The following is a 21988-nucleotide window of genomic DNA, read 5'->3' on the forward strand; positions in this document are numbered from 1 at the left end:
CACACCACACCACAACTGATTCGGAGCGTTTGGTACGGTATGTCCACGCATCCTTCCTCCCCTGATGATTCTGTGAAATGTGATCCGTTCACAGAATCTGTCTCTGCGGTTAATGCAACGCAGTAGGCCTGGCCGCTTTAATTTTTGCTATACATTTTCGAGGTAACTCGAATGTACTGCAATTATTAATATTGACAAGAAAGAACTTGGGGCGTAATCTAACCACAAGTTCTTCCAGGATGCTTTCTTCGGACTGGCTGCGCTTGTGTTCGATTAGATTAGATTAGATTAGATTAGTTTTTAGTTTTTAGTTTTTAGTTTTTGTTTTTAGTTAATATTTTGAATATTTTGTAATGCATTTTAAACCAACCTCGCTTCAAATTTGCTTCAATTAGTTCTATTTAAAACAGTTCTGTTTGATCTCGAAAAGCATATTTGTGGCCAACTTCAGCTCAACGAGCGCAATTTGCTGATCTGAAAGCCAAAACATAATCACGAGATGGAAAGTTTGATTGATATTGCATTTCAATTGAAACCATTACAATTATTGGAAATTGATGGACCAACAAAACCATACATTCGTGAATCGATACTTTTTGCACCAACTTGCCAAAAATGGTTCCACGCTGGAATAATATTTGCATTGTTTCCACAATTGATGAGTTAGCCTAAAAGTTGTGAGGGCCTGAATTACAGTGCTTCTGTGTTCAAATACTGGGCAAATGCAATCAAATTTTCTACCGGAGGGCACGCAGATACTAAAGTGGTACCACTCCAGCAATGTTGCAACCATGGAAACTTTTCGAACATGATGAGCTGGAACACTTTCATCAGTAGGACATTTTAAGGGGAGTTGGGGATTTTGAAGAGTGTTGATTTTAAAAAGGTTTACAATAGTTTTTAATAAACTTTCGATTTTATTTTTTTATCAAAAATATTGTCTTTAATAAATTTAATTTTTACAAATTTACTTATTTCTGCTTTACCACAACAAAGCAAAAGGAAATTCAAGCATTACTCTCATAAAATACTCTGTTGCATGCAGTGTATGTGTGTAATCTAGCACTGGGCAGGCAGGGATCAAAGTTGCACACCAGACAAACCGCGGCATCAGCAGGTTTACGCCGCCCACACTCCGAACATTCAGCCCACCAATCATCAAGTGTGCTGAAATAGAACACATCCAGCCCAGATCAGGACTCGTTTCACCGTGAAAATAATTTAAAAAAAATTCAAACATTTAAGTTTTTTGAAATTTAATCGAAATCCGTAAAATTGTAGTTTTTTTAATTGAAAAGTCAAATTAAATTAAGTCATATTTTTTTACTGTGTAGAGTGCAAAAATCCCGCAAGCTTTTTTTTCATCCCAGCCATCTGCGTATAGCAGAACATCAAACGGTGAAAGCTCTGGAAATAACCAGATTCCGGATGTTTTCCCCCACACAGTCAGTATTTGCTGGAGTGAGGAGGAGGAAACGTGGTCGGCAAATAAATACGAGTGGATGTGCACAAGCAGACTGGGGGTAAATTTATGTTTATTACTGATAGGCGCTCAAATAGAGAGGGGGTAAAATGCACTTTATATAGTTTAAATGCAACTGTGAAATGCTGAAAACTGGCTCAGAAAGAATCGGATGTAAATTAGGTTCTTGCAATTCAAATACACATACGCAGTTCAGCAAAACTATTGTTTCAAGAACTGAAGTTAAATTTCAAATGTCTTTAATTTTCTTTGAATTATGTATTCCATCTAGTCCTCTAGATGATCGATGACGTTAGTTTTAATATCAACAAACCCTACAACAAGCTTTGTTATATCCCAAGTAACATTTTTTGTTGCGGATCCTTAAATGCAACTATTTCGTAACTCCCAAAATGAGCTATCACAACATAGTTAGAACACTCGTGGTGCCCTAAAAAGCGCACGAAAATTTTGTGTTGGCAACATTTAGCCGTTTGTTTCAACTTTGTTACGACGAAGTTCCAGAAACAATTTGTTTGTCTAAATATGTCGGTAAAGTAGTTTGTTGTGTTGTCATGATGTTGCCATTATGTTGTCGTTTAATTTGCGCGAAACAAAAAAAAATCTATTTGAACAAAAAAAACTAAAGTGCCCCTGTCGGGATTCTGGACTGGTACCTTCAGATCTTCACACCTTGCCTCTACCACTGAGCCACGGATGAATTGATGAAAGGGTACATGGTTGGGCTGAACTGTATCTGCGAATTTTTGATTTCAATATTATTCTTAGCACACAAATCGGGCTAAGTCACATGTTGCAACAATGGAACCAATAAGTTTTCAATATGTTTCGATTACAACACGAAATGGATTGTTGCAAAGTTGTTTTCAATTCGAAACGTTTGCAACATTGCAACGTATTGTTGCTAAAATGTCATTTTTATGTTTCTACAGCAAAACAAAACAAAAACTGGACTTAGTCAAATTTATCATGTTGCCAAATGCTACTTGGGATAGACATATTTCTCATCAAAATACAAAATGTTACTTTCAATATATTGATAAAGTGCAATGTTTTGGAGTTATTGGAAATCTCTCAGATTTTAGGAAAATTATTGGTTTTATATATTTTTAATTATAGCAAATTTTAAATTTTGTGAAAATTGAAATGAACTGAATATTTAGATAACAACAATGGTTTTTTTTAATTTGATTATAAATTGATTTATAATAGAATCCCTTATAGCAACTACTCCCCAGGAAAACAACACGATTAAAAAAAAAAATGTTAAATTGGAGTGGGGATTCCTTGGCCGAAATAATCAGACTTTCATTTTTTGGTTTAGCCATTAGGGTCACCTATACCGTGTTAGGGTGGTCTAAATGTGGTTATGTTCGTGAATTTTTGCCAAAAAGCATGTTTTAGAAAATGAAATCATAATTACGTGCCATTTCAACCGATTATATCATACAGGGTGGCCTGTTAAGTTGGGGAATCTGGAAAGTCGGGAATTCACCAAAATCCGCCAAAATCGTAAAAAGTAAGGAATTTGCGATTTTTTGTTAAAAAGTCGGGAATCCCAAGCATACCTGTTTTAAAATAATTTTCAAACTATTGAGTTATTTTGTAGTATTTTGTACAATTTTAACATTAAACTCACTCAATTCTTCTTTCGTTACTTACTTAACATTTAAGACTCCTCTCAGTACTTAAATATGTTTGAGAATGAAAAGGACAGACATTAAAAATCCTAATATATATTGGATGCATTTTTCACTAACGAACTTAAAGCAACACTAAAGTTAATGAAAAATTAATATAAAAATATAGCCTAACTTGAACAATTATAGCCAGCGTAAGGTTATGATTTAGTTTCATTTTTTCACATTGATTGTATATTTGAACTTGGCGATGTGTTTTTTTGTACAAAGTATTTTTAATTGTTTAACTGCGTTCATTGATTCATTTCAGATGTTTTTTTTTCCAAATGTTGACCATGAACTTTTTTGTGAGTATGTGTAAATTACTATAGATAAAGCTTTATTTTCAGTTACCGGAAAACTTAAATATCTAATAAAATCTAATTGTTGTAAGTTCTGAATGATAAATTAAAAAAAAAACCTTTTGAGAACAAAAATGTAAAGTATTGAAATAACAAAAAAAATAATGTAAGACATTTTGATTAAAGTTATTGCAATTATGTTTAAATTTGCCTTTTCACACATTTCTCAAAAAATAAGTGATAAAACATGAAATCTTATCAAACAGAATTACTCTTGGAAAAAATTTAAACAGTAATATTCTGACAACAACAAAAATGATAACTCCCATTTTTGAAGTATATTTTAGGAATTTGTTGTTAAGTTTCTGTTTTTATCAAAATTGTCAAGAGTTTATTTTTTAAATTCATTGAGAATTTTCGATAGTTGATATTTACTGTTTTATAAAGAGTTATTTGTTTGAAATCATTCTCCAGATATGAAATGTTTACTATTTGAGTTTCGGGAATTTGTAAATGGGATTTGAGTGGTCACCCTGTAATTATTTCATATTTTATCTCCCTTGGACGCAATTGAAAGGTGATTGATTGAATGAGGAATCCGATTAACATATTTTCAAATATAGGCTCTTTGGTCCCGAGACCTCCAAAATCACATTTCACGTTTTCATTTGATCTTTTCAAATATGTTTTAGGCCTTATTCATAAAACTCCAATATATTTTTCAATAAAACTCAATAACTTTTCATTTGCGTCCAAGAGAGCTTTAATCGGTTAAAATGGCGCGTAGTTATAATTTTTTTGAAAAATGTGTCGAAAATTACAATTTTTTGGACTACCCTAACACGGCGTGGGTTCCCGTAATGGAAAAAATACGGGTCTGATTATTTCGGCCAAGGAACCCCTACTCCAATTTTGGTCTCCAATTGTGTATTGCATAAATTATTCTCTCTACATAAGAAAATCATGTTATTGTCTAGTTAAATGCGTGGCTCATTTTCATCTCATATTTCAGTTTTTAAATTTTGCTAAAATTAGTTCATCAGTATTTTAACATTGATCAAATCAATTTATTTTTATATGAAATATCAGCATGACATAACATTGTACTAAACCAACACAACTGTAATTATTTTTCCTGGTATCTGTTTCATTTCCAAGCAGATTTTTCTTTGAAATTCACAGCATGAAACATGATGACGTGGGATGAAATTCAACCATTTTACATTCTATTAGTGAAATCCACAACCCGACCCCCTCATATCAAGATCAACCGTTTTAGTTTTAATACGCGAACATGCTTCATTTCGAAAAAAAAGTGTACCGTTCACGTTAAAGCATCACGATTTGCACCAGAGCACTGCTGACTGCTGACTGCCTGCTAATTTGCTGCGAAACGGTCAGTATTAAAGCTGAATTGGTGCTTTTTTTTACGACCGATAAAAAGTTGACTCAAACGAACGCCAGCGTTTTGGTCAGAAAAAGTGGGTCGTAAAGTGTGTGTGCTTGTGTCAGTGCGGTTAATCCTGCTGCTGCTGCTGGTGTTGTCCTTCATTACGTGATCTGAATGGGGAAAAAAGGATTTTTCCGAAAAGCTTTCCCTGCTGCTGATGGTTAGGGCGAGGGTTCCCGGGACCGTGTCTAGGCCAATTAGGCTAATTTGAAGCTCGAGGGATAGTTGAGCAAACAATATGCTAATTATTTGTTCCCGCACTTTCCGGTTGATGGGCACGTCAAGTTATGACAAGAGGGGGTCATTCAGGGGGAAAAACTGTGCAAACACCAAGGTTTGGTGCAGCAGGGCTGAGCTATCAAACGAACCTTTAGGTTGTGTGAGGGATATTTGATGACGAGTCACATTTTTTTTTGCAAAATAAAACTATCTTCTTTGGAAAAGTTATAGCTTTGTTATTTAAATGAAATTCATTGTCCCAGACGGTCCCGGTGGCATTTTTCGAGACGAGATTTGTCTGATCACGCCTTCCGTCGGAAGGGAAGTAAATGTTGGCCCCGGACTAACCAAAAGGTTAGGTCGTTAGCTCAGTCCAGGTGTAGGAGTCGTCTCCCTGGGTCCTGTCTCGGTGGAGTCGCTGGTTGGCAGTTGGACTAACAATCCAAAGGTCGTTAGTTCGAATCCCGGGGTGGATGGAAGCTAAGGTGTAAAAAGAGGTTTGCAATTGCCTCAACAATCAAGCCTTCGAACACCTAGTTTCGAGTAGGAATCTCGCAATCGAGAACGCCAAGGCAATGCTGTAGAGCGAATAATTTGATTTTTTTTTTTCATTGTTGATATTTTTGGCGATTTTCCACGCATCATATTTTTTTTTGTCTGGACAATTTTCCAAAAATGGAGTCAAGCATCATCAAATCACGGCAAATTTTGAAAAAAATGCTTTTTTCCTTCATCACCTAATTTAAAAAAAAAACTGACTTTCTCCAAAATTTCTGGATTTGATTCCCATTCAAACTTCAAATGATGCACACCGCCTACTGATTTTGTTTATGATATAATAATAAAATAGTTTCCATAAATTTAATTGAAATATCGAGTAGGCTATGTTCATCATGTGCAAGAGAATTAAATCCAGAAATTTGGTAAAAAGTCACTTACTATATTTTACCGAATTGGGCATATCTCTGCTCATATCGAATCAATGATGAACGATACTTTTTCCAAGGAGGCAGAGGATTGAACAAAATATTTTTTTGAAACTTTTGAGTAATAAATAGCTGTATAATGAAAAACTCTAAGTTTAACAGTGTTGTATGCCAAAATTTGTATCCGGAAAATATGTTGCAGTATTTTCATGACAAATTAGGCTGGTACAAATTTTATTTAAAGTTTTTGTCACCCCCCCTTCAATGTTGGTCCGAAAAATCAGGGGGCAAAGTTTTTTTTCATAAAACTTCCAAATTTCAATGGAAATTTAAGTGCAATCAGCTGAAATTGATTTAAAATGCTTTCTCCTGCGCTTAGCATCATTTTTGGCATGTTTTAGCTGATTTAAAAATCTTTTGAATTTTTGAAAATTTTCGACGTTTAGTATCGTAAAAAGTTTTTTTTTGTTATCGTCAAATCTTACTTTTTCTGAAAACAAAACAACTTAACTATTGTAAAATGCATTTTAAAACACTTTTTGCGTTCAAATGTTGAGACTATGGCTTGTTATTTAATTTTTTATATATTTTTTTGCCCTCCTCTGTTCTAGTTGCTATTTACCGTTCTAGTATTTTTTAAAATAATTGTTCTTGTTTTTGCAAAATACCATAAAATACTCAAATTTTCATTATTTGCAACATGGGTATCAAACGAAGCGAAATTTGGTGTGCTGTTTCACTTTTATCATAGCTTATTTTTGTTGTATATTAAAATTTTTCAAAAATACTAAAATTTCATAATTTGCAATATGGGTATCAAAAAAATACGGTATTTTGTGAAAACTTGAGTATCCCGAAATTCCATGCCATTTCAATAACGAATACTGTTAAAATAACCGAAAGTATTTTGGAATATTCTTGGAAAATCCAAAATCCAATTGTTATTGGGATGATCGGATTAGATGTTAAAATAACAAAAAATAATAACAAACATTTGTTGGAAGAATAACTTAAAATGTTATTTATCTGTTATTACAATAACAATTCAATAACAAAAAAATCATAACGACGAATAAATAACAAAAAATGTTATTGGCCTAGTATTTTCGAAAATCAAAAAATGTTATTCCCAAGTTATTTCCGTCTGCTCGGGATTTCATTTAAAAAAAACTATAAAACAGTGAAAATCGTGCAAAATTTCAAATCGTTTGATACCCATTTTGCAAATTATTGTTTAATAAAATACGTTTTTTGTGATAATTTGAGTATTTTATCAAAAAAAAAAAAAAATCTTAAACAGTGAAAATGCATACCAAATTTCGCTTCGTTTGATACCCATGTTGCAAATTATGAAAATTTGATTACATAGAAAATGGTGGGTTGTTTGGGCGAGACTTAGAAAACATCAGTTTTCCTGTTGTTAAACCTTTGCATGGCAATATCTCAGCAACTATGGGTCGTATCAACAGAGTTCAAAAACGCAAAATATAGTGGGCAAACAAGGGCACTTATTTAAAAAAATTAAAAAACTGCGACTATTTTCAAAAAAGTTACCTTAAAAATGGCTATAACTTGAAAACAGTGCACTTTATCAAAATTTCACTAAAGTACTTGCAAATTCGATTTTACATCAACAAATGAAGTTGAAAATTTTTGCGACCAATATTTTGATTTTTTGAAGAAATCAGTATTGATTCAAAAATTCATAACTCGGTCAAAGATTTCTGAAAAGTTGGCATTTGATGTCCCCTAAAACATATATTTTATATATTTTTATTTTTTTTTACATAAAAAAATTAAAATAAAAATAGTGTTTTTTTGGTAATCAAGTTTTAGTGACAAAAAATGAAATTAAAAATCACCAAAAAAACATTTTTTACCGTGCATCCTTTGTTAAAGTGTAGTCCTTATCCATACCTTATCCATAACTATGCCAAATCGATGAAAAATTCCTTCAACAGATACAGATTTTTTTAATTTTCATATATCATTTTTGTATGGACAGCTGCCAAATTTGTATGGAAAATTATATGGACAAACTAATGTTGCAAAATGGCTTCTTTGGCAAACCGAAGGCACCAAATAAGTTTTAGCTGGAATAAAAAAATATACAAATTAAAATTTAAAAAAGACCTATTTCGTAGAGCTGGTTTAAAAAAATACAAAAATTAAAATTTAAAAAAGACCTATTTCGTAGAGCTGCTCAAGTGCCATTTTGTATAGGAAACACAATGTTTTTTGAAATTTTGAGTGATTCCTATGACAAATTGTCCGGAGTTCACGATGGCAAATAAAATAATATCGAAGGATAGTCCAATCGGCACCAAGCTGGGGTTTCGAATTTATTATCGATAGATTAAAAATTTCTTCTATGTTTGGTCCAAGTCTGTGGAGGTCGAATCATATTTAGTAGACCTGGAATGATCTGCATTTAATATTTTAAAAAAAAATCGATAACCTTAAAAAAATCTACATGGAATCATCAAACGACTAAACAACAATAAAAAACTACAATTTCCCTATCCATACACTCCCCCTAGAAGCCATAATCCCAACAACAACTAACCACCTCAGGCGCAAAAACTTGATTTGCCACTTTCCTCAATCACCGTCACAGAAATTGAGAAAAGCTTATTTGCTCGTCTGCAGCAAAATAACCAAACCGGCTCAGCCCACACACACACACACATAGAGTCACGTGCTCGTGATGCGGCAAACAATTTCATCGCCCGAGCTTCGAGTGTCATTCTGGGAGCCGTTGGAGAAAGCTCTAGTCCTCTAGTCGACGACGACGACAATAACAGTAACGAGAGACGCCGACACGATGGCAAAGTTTCCGTATTTATTTATAAGCATCGTATTAAACAGCTGGCATGTAAAAAAACGAGAGGACACCAGCGTCAAAACCACCAAACAAGATCACACCTACGTCGTTTTGAGGGGGTAGGGGGAGTTTGCGAACATGTGTGGGAGTACACGTTCGAGACACGAGGAAAATCTAAACTTTTATGGTTACGGAAATTTTGTTCTGACCCGGTTCGCTGGAAGAATTAAAGGGTGTTGAAATGTTACATGGAATTCATGTAATTTTTAAAGTTGATGGTTAAAACGTTTAGCTTTTGCCAATATTTCTTCGGCAAGAAAGAAAATTGTAGAGAATATTCTTAACAATAAAAGTGATTTATAGAAATTGAAAAACTCCTTTTTATGTTTAATAAAATAAAACTATTTAAAAATATTTAAACCTGTTTTGTTGTTCTGATTTGTTACAAATATTTTAAAGCTACCTAAAACTGCAAAATAACCTTTTTTTTCTTTCTTTCATTTCTTGTCATCAAGTACCGATTCAACCTTCTATTCAATGAACTATCGACCAAAAAACAGGAACTTCTCTCCACACACGCTTGAGTGTTGGACCATCAAAGACCAAGTTTCGCATTGATGCTGGGAGAGTAACGTCCAAACACTCGGAAAGAACTATTTTGTTTGAAGCTGTTTTGTTGACTTATAAACTTCATGAAAAGGGGTTTTGTTGTTTCAATGAACTATTTATAGAGACCAGATTGATTCTTTGTTAGACACAAGCTTGCCACATTCAAAGCGTTCTTAAGAGTTGTCGAAACCTCCATTAAATCAATCTCAAGGGAAAATGTCCCCTGGTTGTTAGCATTTTTTCAACGACCATCACAAACAATCTGTAGGTTCGTCCTTTTCAACCCATCAACGAGAGACTCTTCTTTTGTGGGATTTTTTTTCCCTCCTAATTAAACGGTTTCGGCTTAGCTCTTTTTTTTGCCAATTTTGGGTCCTCCGCGCATTGTTTGTGTTTTGTTTTCGCACTAATTGACTAAAAGCTTCTTAGTTTTGGTGGGGTTTTCCCTTGGAGCTACGAAAAGGAAAACAAATAAAAAAACATCCATTATATTGCGGGTTGTTTTAACGGCGTTGGCGTCATCACGGAAAATGAAAAAAAAGTGTTACCCCTCGAGGACCGACCACCCCTTCTTAGAGTTAGCGTCAAAAAGTCAAACATTGCCGGCTGGTATTTGCAATGGACTCTTGGAAATGGGTTGAAAGGTGTTTGGGAACTCGTGGGTTCATCTTACTTTTGCTTCCAAAAATAAAAACTAAATTTGGATAGAGTTTTCCTTAAGATTTTTAAGAATTGAACAAATCTGGAGTTTTTTAAAAGGTCTAATAAACCAAATTTTGTTTTATTGCTTTCTAAGTTTATTTGAAACCGCCTCAAAACATACTAAAAAAGCATAAGGGTAATTCTCCGCCAACTCACACAGTAGTTGCCCCGACCCCTCTTCGATTTGCGTGAAACTTTGTCCTAAGGGGTAACTTTTGTCCCTGATCATGAATCTGAGGTCTGTTTTTTGATATCTCGTGACGGAGGGGCGGTACGACCCCTTCCATTTTTGAACATGCGAAAAAAGAGGTGTTTTTCAATAATTTGCAGCCTGAAACGGTGATGAGATAGAAATTTTGTGTCAAAGGGACTTTTATGTAAAATTAGACGCCAGATTTGATGGCGTACTCAGAATCCCGAAAAAACGTATTTTTCATCGAAAAAAACACTGAAAAAGTTTTAAAAATTCTCCCATTTTCCGTTACTCGACTGTAAAAAATGTTGAAACATGTCATTTTATGGGAAATTTAATGAACTTTTCGAATCTACATTGTCCCAGAAGGGTCATTTTTTCATTTAGAACAAAATTTTTCATTTTAAGATTTCGTGTTTTTTCTAACTTTGCAGGGTTATTTTTTAGAGTGTAACAATGCTCTACAAAGTTGTAGAGCAGACAATTACAAAAATTTTGATATATAGACATAAGGGGTTTGCTTATAAACATCTCGAGTTATCGCGATTTTACGAAAAGTTTTGAAAAAGTTACTTTTTGCGTTTCTCTTTGTTTCGTCGTCCGTGTCTGTCGCGGGTGACCATGAACGGCCATGATCGATGACGACTTTTTCAAAAAAAATTTCGTAAAATCGCGATAACTCGTGATGTTTATAAGCAAACCCCTTATGTCTATATATCAAAATTTTTGTAAAAAAAATTAAATTTTACGCAAATGGACCGACGTTTTACTTCCCCATCCGATAGAAGGCGTGATCAGGCAAATCTCGTCTCGAAAAATGAACCCAGGCCATACTGGGGTGAGAGGCTACCACGCTAACCACTGCGCCACCGGACCCGGCACCTGACACCTCACATGAAATCTGAAAAAAAATACCGCGTCCCATCTTCGAATTGCGTGCAACTTTGGCATCTAAGGTAATTTTGGTATCTGATTGCAAAACTGAGTTCCATTTTCGATATCTGGTGACGGAGGGGAGGTACTACCCCTTTCATTCTTAAACTTTCCAAAAAATACGTGTTTATTTTCAATATTGTGCCTGAAATGGTGATGAATTTGAAATTAGGTGCAAAATAGACACTCAATTTAGTGGCGTACTCAAAATAATTTATAACCTAAATTGAATGTATAATAATAATTTAAAACCTAAAATGAAAGTACTGTTCGAATCTGCAATAACCGAGAAGGGTCATATTTTTTTAAGTTTGTAATTTTTGTAATTTTGTAGGAATATTTTTAAGAAAGAAACAATATTTTACAAAGTTATAGAACAGACAATATGAAAATTTATTATGCATAAACATAAGGGGTTTGCTTGTAGCCATAATGTATTATTAATTTTCATCATTTGTGGTTGAGTTTGGGATGGTTTAAAATTGGTACCGGAGGTATAATTTAAAAAAAAAAAATTTAAGAAATTGAAAATATTGTCAAACCATTTTAAGATACGCAATCAAATAGGAAATTGAAAATAGCTTTTCATATTTTGATAAAGCAATAGTTTAGTTTAGTTTATGCAACAAGTTGCAAAAAGCTGATTTTTTCAGCACTAGTCGTACATTTATCCAACGAGGTTTACCGAATTGGATGAATACGACGAGTGTTGAAAAATCATGTTTTGCAATAAGTTGCTTACAACATTTTTAGCATTTCAAAAAAAAAAACGCTTTTTGAATGAAATTTTATGTCAATCATCCATGTGTTAAGTAAATATACCGTTCAAAACAAAAAATGTTGAAAAATGTTACTTTTCGATACAAGTGTTGAAAAGTTCAACATTTCAGCACCCATTTCAGTGCTGATAAGTAGAACTTTTCAGCAATGGTATTGAAAGGTATTAATTTTCCATGCTGCTATTTTTGGTTGAGAAAAATAGGCCGTTTCGTTTCTCCAGAAGGACAAGAAAAGTTGACAGTTTCACAGCGGAATTGCAAAATAGTAGTTTTTGCAATTCCGTCGTGAAACTACTTACTTTTCCTGTCATCCTTGGACGACGAAATAGCCTACTTTTCTGTACCAAAAATTACAGAATCGAATAGCAACTCTTTTCAAAATAAATGCTGAAAAGTTCTACTTTTCAGCACTGAAATGGGTGCTGAAAAGTTGAACTATTCAGCACTTGTTTCGAAAAGTAACACTTTTCAACATTGTTTTGATTTAAACGATTTATTGACAAATACATGAAAATTTGACTTAACATTTTACTCAATGGGTGTTTTTCGGAATTGCAAAAAATGTTGTATGGAACTCGTTGCAAAACTTGATTTTTCAGCACTCGTCGTATTTATCCAACTCGGTGAACCTCGTTGGATAAATGTACGACTCATGCTTAAAAAATCTTCTTTTTGCAACTTGTTGCATAATAGTTGGATAAATACGACGAGTGCTGAAAATATCAAGTTTTGCAACGAGTTCCATACAACATTTTTTGCAATTTCGAAAAACACCCATTGAGTGAAATTTTAAGTCGAATTTTCATGTATTTTGTCAATAAATCGTTTAAATCAAAACAATGTTGAAAAGTGTTACTTTTCGAAACAAGTGCTGAAAAGTTCAAGTTTTCAGCACCCATTTCAGTGCTGAAAAGTAGAACTTTTCAGCATTTATTTTGAAAAGTGTTGCTATTCGATTCTGTTATTTTTGGTACAGAAAAGTAGTCTATTTCGTCGTTCAAGAATGCATAGCATAGCATTGGTGTCTACCCGTAGCTGCTACTTCGTTATTGACCAGGACCCCCAAACATTGCTCCGTGGACCACAGATGAAAAGTAGGAACCAATCATCACCCCTTCGCAATTTTCAAAGGTCCCTATCATGCTGATCAATACCGACGCCGGCCACGACCAGAGGTAAGACACGGGGAAGTGGATGGGAATGTTAGCCGATACTTGAGTGATGGGACCGCTAAATCAGCTGCGTCTCCGACAAAGTATCACATGAGTTTTGAGGGGTTAGTAAGATGGGTATGAGGTCAGGATTCACTGTGGTAGGTGATGCGACCATAAGCAATTTGTTTATCGGTTGAAATTTTAAAAATCTTAGGCAGCCGGCTGCGGAAAGATAGCTATCTAGGGATTTAAATATAGTATTAATTCGACCGCGATTCTCCAGAAATTCTCCGTCGGCGTGCCTTCCGATCAACGGTGATGTAGGAAGGGCTTCATTAATTGAAATGATTTTATATCATAAGCCTTAAAAATAATCGTCGGCGTGCCTTCCAATCATCGATGATATAGAAAGGGCTTAATCCAGCAATACGACTTGCTAGTCTCAGAAAAATAGGTACGTTTTTACAGAAAACTATAAAAAGAGAACAACACAAAAAAACTCATCGGCCAACGAACGCGAGTGAAAAAAAAAACAATGAAAAAAGAAGAACAGAACCAATCACCCCATGCACTCGAACAGCGACACAAAAGAGACGGAAAATAACACGAAAAAACAGGACTGCGCGTCCACACAGGCACCGCACTACTGATCAGTCTATTTCGTCGTTCAAGAATGACAGGAAAAGTAAGTAGTTTCACGACGGAATTCCAAAAAATATATTTTAGAATTGATTTTTTAATAACTTTGTTGAGTCTGCTAAATTTTCCGATCAAATGTCCAGAATAAGAGTTTCCAGCTTTTTTCAAATAGTTGCTCTAGAATCTAATACATATTTTAAAATAGAATTTAATAGAAAAGAGCTGAAAATTTAACAAAAGTTTTATGTTTGAATATTGAATCTATAGTTTGTAATATTGTGAGTTTAAATTGAAGGCTAATTTTATGACACTGAGAAAAAAATCATTTTCAATCTTAGCAACCACCACTTTGTTAAAAGTCAGCACGCAAATTTTCTCAGCAATTCAATTTTTTTGCAGTGTGCTTTTCCTTCAAGAAACCCTATTAAAATACAAAAAAAATGTTTTTTTTTAAAATAAATTTCACCTAAATATGCCGATAAGTTGAAAACGGTGTCGCCAACCCACTATGGGGTATCAGGCGGCCATAAATAAAAAAAACCGACACACTTTAATTATTTTTTTGGTATTTTTTTTTCGATAATAAACATTCTAACTAAGAAATATTCGGAGTTTGAAGGTTGTAAGTTCAAAATTCACCTTCAGAGGCGAAAATGGAAAGAAAAAACATGTTTTTTTGACAAAAAAAATGATTATTTTTCATAGTTGTACTGTGTAGCTGTTTATGTATTTTTTCCTGCATCATTATATATATTCAGAAAGGGAATTGATTCATCTTTTTAATAACATTTAACAAAGCATGCTTTTACAAGCTTAAAAAATACTAAAAATAAAAAAAAGATGGATTTTTATTCAAAATTTAGTTTTTTTTTCAACTCCTTTTTTGTGTGCATTTGTGCGATCTGAAAATTTCTCAGCTTAAAATTTGAACCATGTCCTAACTTGTCCCCAAATTTCAAAGTGCACAAATGTGCACTTTTTGAGTTATGCCATTTTAAACATTTTGATTCATGCGAAAAAATAATGATTTCGCGTATACGCATGGTTAAAAGCACATTATTAAACCTGCGGATGCAGAAATAACGTACCTGCTATGCATGTTTTGAAATTGAGTTGATATCATGACTGTTGGTACTTAGATACGTTTTATAAAATTAGAAATTCCTATTCTAAGTATTTTACAGAAACGATTCATATCAGTTCGTTGTTGTGTTCTTTTGAAAGTATGGATAATAATACCGTAGTGTCCCTGTACGATGTAACGAAGCACTATTCTGAAAACGTGAGAACTGCTTTCGAGTATATTTGTAAGAATTACAACATTGCAGTACCATCACATGATCAACTCAGGGAAAAACCACAGAGGAAAAACTACGCATGTTGTTCTGTAGCTTCAAAACGAGGTATACAAAAGCCCATAGAAGAAGTTCATATTTTGAGTAATCTAACGACAATCGGTTACATAGTGATTTTGATTTAGAAGAATTTATCGTGGAAAACGTGAATTTAGCAAGTGGATCAACAAAAACGTGGACGAGAACCCATAAAATAAACCGTCTAAAATTCTAAAACACCGCAAAAATCGAATTTTATTTAGAGGAGGAGGGGGGGGGGGGTCTTCAAAGAGAGGTGGATTTTAACTCAAGAGGAAGGGGAGGGGGGTTGAACGTAAATCAGAAACTGTAACATAGCATAAGCCGCCATTCCGTGCATCAAATAGACAGAGCAAGAATATCAAAATTCACCACTTTAATGCATGTGGCCTAAAATATATGAAAAAATCGAAAATTAAACTTTTTTTTTCGAAAAAATATCAAATTTCATTTGTTTTCATTATATTAAGTACAAACAACAAAAAAAAAAGTCACAAAAAAGCAAAAAAATATTTTTGGCCGCTCGTTTCTATGGAAATACCCCATAGTGCAACCTAGCTATTGCGAGCTTTATGCTCGGCTAGAGTACGTTCAACCAAGCTAAGCTAAGCTAAGCTAAATGCCGATAAGTTGAAAACGGTGCATTTAATCAATTTTTCATTTTGCATCTTAAAATTATTTTTCGTTTGACTATGTTCTGTATGTTTGCGATCGATTTTTTAAATCGTATCTCTACTATCGGATTTTGCACCATCTTAATTTTTAGCGAAAAGATGCCTTTTATAGTTCTCTTAAGCCCGATGCAAATATTTTTCCAATTTTTTGTCTCTCGGATCTGGCCGGGGTCGAGGGGGGGCAAAAAATAAAAAAATATTAATATTGAAATAACAAGCTATAGTTTCAACATTTGGGGGGAGACAAAAACTTTAAATAAAATTTGTACCAGCCTAAAATATGGAAAAATCGCCAATATAAACTTTTATGCGGAATTTTACAATTTAATAAAATACAATTCTTAAAAATTTTAATTAAATTTAAATTACAAAATTCTGGATTTAAAATTAATTTAGAATTAATCAAAAGTTAACCCATAAAATAATAATCATTTTTCAAAAGTTTGGCAAAGTCACACGATTTGAAAAGTATAAAAATTGATCTTTGGCTCCTTCTATATTATCAGGTTTGGTTGGGTTTTGTGTGACGATATTCAACACACCTATGATAAGACGGGTTTGGAATAAATTTACCATAAATTAAAAACAATTCAGAATTGATGACTCGATCGATAATTTTTCGAATAATCTTCCAACGATTTTCAACCATGTATTCAAGCCAGTTCAGTTCATTTGAATTGACGACTTTGGACATGCTAGTTTTGTAAAACTTATTTAAAATTTCATTGCATTAAACCGTGTTACCAGATTTCTATACCCATTTCGTAGAAAGAAACCAATATTGTTTACAATCAGACTTTCCACTCATTCAGCAAGTTAATTTTTCGAGTTATTGTGTAACCTTTTCAGTAACGACAAAAAATTCAAACTCATTTCATCAAACAACCCAAAACTTTCTACTCACCACCGGGAACAGCTGCAGCAGCCCGAGGATGAAAATGGCCATCGCCAGCGAGGTGGCCGCACAGAACTGCATCTTGAGGAAGGTGACACAGCACCGCCGCTGGTACAGCACCGGCAGCATGATGGCAAACGCGACGCACGACTGCAGGAAGCAACATCCGCAGCTGATCACCACCAGGATGGGGCGGACCGTCGTTTTGGGCACCGAGGCCTGGTTTTTTGTTTGATGAGGTTACGGTTGCCGGGCCGGTTGCGGAACGGAGTTGGCGGTCCGGAACGATGGAAATAGAGAGAGAGAGAGGGAAAGCAAAAAGTTAGCATTACATTGAGGGAGTTGTGAAAATGCTTTTGGTCTTCCAAAGTTGTGGTTTCTGGGGAAAGCTAAAGACATAAAAAAAAGTTACCGAAAATGTTTGGCAGTGGGAAGATGAAACGGAGGAGGATGGGAAAAAAGTAATACCGTTAAAATGTAATCTTTTCCTCAATTATTTACACGAAAAAACAAGCACGGACCGGTGCCGACTATTGGGCCCGGGAATGGTGCACCAGTTTGGTTTTATAATGCGCAAAGTGCATGAAATGCACTTGGAAATGGTTTAAAGTTTTAACGGGGAAAGTTGCGCGCTTGCAGGTTGGAAGCATGTGCAGCGAATTGGTTCTTTTTAAGCAAATTTCTTTTGGACCAGGAAATTTTGAATCAGTTTTACTCAGAATTCCAAGACTCAAAAAATACCTGTTGTAGTTATTGTTGGAACTAGAATTTTGTTTTAAAAGGACATGAAACCTTCCATTCAGATAACCAAACAAAACATTGTTTATTATCCTGACTACCCTTTTTAGTACACAAAAAAAAAAACTGATTCAGCGATATAAATCAAACCGAATGGGTTCACCACATATTTTCCTCTCCATACAAATTGTGGCAACCTCCATAAAACTGTATCATACGAGTAAGATCAAGGTCATCGCCCACTGCCTATCGCCGTGCACCACCAAATAATGGCGGCAATAAACCTTTCTCCTTAAAATATGACCCCTCACATGTGGGGACACTTTTCCCACCACTGTACTGTGCTCTCCCAAGATGAATTGTCCCCGCGTAAAACAAACAAAATCCCATTTCATTTGCATTCAGCCTTTATTGCCAATCTGTTTGTTCTGGGACAAGAGCCTGGCCTCTCATAAAGTGCAACTATCAAACGGCGGCGTCGGGATGTTTTGTGGCCACCTACGGACCGTCAAGTACTGCCGTCGGATCCACCGCTGGACAGTGCCCAGTAACGACACGCCTAATCTCGAGTTGCCATTAGTCGCCAAGGTCTACCGGCCAGAGCAGCTGCTGGGGAGACATTTTTTTTGTTGGTCTCTGGGAAGTCTCTCTGAGTGACCAGTTGTTGGGTTTACGGTAGATTGTTAGACTGAGTCGAATTTTGGACATAAAATGACCCTTTTATCATTTAAAACATTTTTTTTTAATTTTAAAATTTCGTGATTTTTCTAACTTTGCAAGGTTATTTTTTAGAGTGTATCAATGTTCTACAAAGTTGAAGAGCAATGACAATTACAAAAAAAAGATATATAAACATAAGGGGTTTGCTTGTAACCATCACGAGTTAACGCGATTTTATCGCGAAAAGTTTTGAATAAGTTGGTTGTGTTGATCATGGCCGTCACCCGCGACAGGAACGAACGACGAAACAAAGAGAAATGCTCTTCAACATTGTTACACTCTAAAAAATAACTCTGCAAAGTTAGTAAAACCACAAAATTGTAAAATGAAAAAAATTGTTCTAAATGAAACAATGTTAATGTAGATTCGAAAAGTACATTAAATTTCAAATGTTCAAAAATGGAAAGGGTCGTACCTTCCTCCGTCACGAGATATCAAAAAAACGGACCTCGGATACGTGATCAGGGACAAAAATTACCACTTACGACAAAGTTTCACGCAAATCAAAGAGGGATCGGGCAATTTTTTCCGATTTCGTGTGAGAACATTCATTTCAATCTAACAAAATGTATATCTGGTAAATTTTTAACCTAAAAATTTTAATGATTCGGATTTTATAATCTTCCCGGAAAGAATTTTTAAAGGCATTTATAAAAAATATTCTGACACTTTTGTTAAATTTTAGCGTAATTTTGACAAGAGAAGTTAATTTTAAAGATTAATTCCTAATATTTTTTTTAAGTAAGGGGTTTTAAATGATATTCATACTTTGAAATTCTAAGAGGAGTTTTTTTTAAATAATTAAATAATAAAATTCGAAACTATAAATTGTTGAACTTAACGGTGCACATCACCCACAACTTTTTGTACCTAGATTTTTGTTACACACATTTTAATATCTTTAAAACTACGAGAACTATCGCTATATTTTTTGATTCATTGCCTTAATTCCTGGCTACAAAATTATTTACAGCGAAGTTTAACTATTTTTACGTTGCAGGATTGGATACGAAAAAATATGAAAACATCTTCCTTGGTTGCTGTGTACCCTTAATGGCTGCGTAAAAAATCGTGTGCATGGTTATTAACAAACAAACATTAACTTAAGATATTCAAAGTAATATGACTCATTTAAAAATTGTAGGGCCCCTTAGAGAAACCTTAAAATCCTTATAATGACAAAAATCATAAAATCAATATTTATTTAAAAAAAAATCGAAAAAATTGATTATTTGTCATTTAAAAATTAGTAATGCTTTTTATTACTATTTTTTGTGCGTAGTCAGAATTATTTGCTCAAAGTTATGTTAAATTCTGATAGATGCAAAGTAAAGTTTGTACAAATTTGATTTAAAAATATTTGATATTTTTAATTTTATGATTAAAAGATTTATGTATTTTTGAAGCGTTTTTTTTTCAAAATTCAACAACTTAAAATAAAAATTTAATTTGCCTTCAAAAGTCAACGTGCAAAAACGTAGGTACTTGTTCTTTATTGCCAAAAGCTTTAAGCTGTACTGTAGAGCAGATTAAACTATAACTTTTATAGAAAAAATATTTTGTCAATATAACTTTACCTCGGCTACAATTTATACGTTTTTTACTTTGTAAAACTTGAGTTTTAAACACAAACATTTTGAAACCTTAAAAATTAATTAGTTGAAAACTAAGTTTAACAATTATTTTTAAATAAATTTAGTTAAATTCAAATTAGTTTTACTAATTATGAGTACAATTTTCCTATCTTTGTATTGAATGTTGGTTCTAAAAGAAAGTTAAAATCTAAAATTTTGAACCTGTCTACCATTCGTAATTTGAATGGTAACGTGACGCCAGGTTACGAGCAGCAACTCTGCTGACTAGGCTGGGAATGTTTGCCCTTCGACGGCAATGAAAGAAGTGACGGTCTCTTCTTTTGCCTAGAACACTGCAATGAAATTGTGGCTTCGTAAAATCAGCCTACACAAAATGGGTGCAGGTTCCCAAGCAAATTAATTTGATTTCTTTTCAAATGTCAAGGTTTTGCATTTGATGTTAAAATTGAGTTGCCTTGCTTATTTAAACAAAATTGTTGAGTTCCTTTTCTGGTAACCCCTGCAAAAGTAAGTCCCCGTGGTCAAGAGTCGTCCTGGAGTGGCACAAATGAGCAGACACAGGCACATAGAAGAGGGGAGGTCGACAGAGTCCTCGCGCGCGGCCGTCAGGATTTATGGGCCGTGGGGTCGTAAAATTTGGGTTCTGGCTTCCACAGAGTCGGTCCAGCTGGTTTGTACGCTAAATTCTCCCTGGGTGGCGTTTATTTGGTTTTTATTTTTGGTGCCTAGTCTGTGCTGCTCTTTTACGGCCATGTCGAAATGATAGGAATGCTGCTGGAGTCTCGGCTTTCGAGCTATTATTGCGAACATTTGTTTCTGCGTGCAGATCCAAATTGCTTTGCCACGCTAAGCCTTTTGGCAGTGACTCTGAATTTGGTGGTACTCATTAGAAAGAATTTTAACAACTTTTCGGGCTTTTTTCATCCTTTTTTACTCGAAATGAGCCGAAAAGGATTAGCATTTTTCATAAGCAATTTGTGCGAAAGAACCCTTCGCTGCTTCTTAGCAAAGAATTCCACATTGTAGCAATCCTTCAAAGTTGGGGATCTTTATGGCTGATTGGGATTACGGACCATCGACAGTTTGTACCCAACCATGGCTGAGCGCCCCAGATTCGCATGATTTATGAAATCTTTATTGGTGCCATCAATCAACTTTGTTATCACACCAGAGCTCTCTAGCGTAAAGTTTTCTTTATTCAACCACTTTATAGCCTCGTCGGCTCTGGCGGCTGGCTGCCTTGGCTAAGAGAAATGATCCACCGCCATAATCTGCCCGAACCCAAGTTTTATGCTTGATTCGTCACGAACAATATTCCATTTTCCATCCCGTTCTCAGACAAGGACGAGCGATGGAGTTTAATTAGAATAAATTTCCACCAACCTCCAAGTCACGGGGTTTGGCCAACAGAGAGTGAGGAATTGGTTTCCGTCTCGTGGTTTAATTGCTAATTTAGCATGTACTTTGGCGCCACTCGAGCGGGGAAAAGCGGGTGAAGATGTATGACTGTGCTATAAATTTCTAGGTAAATTTGTAGGTATAGATGAGCTAGCTACAATGGAAGCTTTATTAACGTTACAGTTGGGGCTGATTGGTGGGAAATCGAGCAGAATCGAATTTGTGAAAAAGTGGAAAATTTAAAATCATTATAATATCGTTGCAAATGATTTTAAGAATTTGTGTGTCAACTTGAGGTGGGCAAAACCGCTCTTTTTTAAGAGCCGCTCATTTTCGTTCGCTCACTAAAAAGAGCCGCTTTTTTGAACGGCTCTTTCGCTCTTTTTCAAAATATTGATAAAAACCCGATTTAATCCCACCTGGGGTGAGATAGAGCCTTTCTTAATAAAGAATATAACAATAGTAAAACTTCTTCTTTAAATTCATAACAACGACTTTGTTTATTTATAACGTCAGTACAAAAGAAAGTCTAATGATGAAAGCAAAGTATTATAAATGATATGCTTTCGAAAAGAAATAAAAAACGCAATTTTCACCAAAAGAATATTTGTAATCGTACATATTCTTAATCAAACAAGAGTTTATGACAAACGCGAGCATAGCAAGCTTCCCATGCGTCAGTGACAACGCACACCGCGGTTTT

General features: G+C 34.6%; 1 protein-coding gene across 1 annotated transcript in view; it reads right to left on the reverse strand.

The window, feature by feature from the left end:
- LOC120418404 (uncharacterized) overlaps nt 1-21988 on the reverse strand; it is a 326864-nt gene that overhangs the window by 80852 nt on the left and 224024 nt on the right. Inside the window, exon 16 of the mRNA XM_039580780.2 lies at nt 16844-17053. Within this exon, the coding sequence (XP_039436714.1) occupies nt 16844-17053 (210 nt within the window). The remainder of the gene's footprint in view (nt 1-16843; nt 17054-21988) is intronic.

Source organism: Culex pipiens, chromosome 2 (assembly GCF_016801865.2).
Source record: "Culex pipiens pallens isolate TS chromosome 2, TS_CPP_V2, whole genome shotgun sequence".
NCBI classification, from domain to species: Eukaryota; Metazoa; Arthropoda; class Insecta; order Diptera; family Culicidae; genus Culex; species Culex pipiens.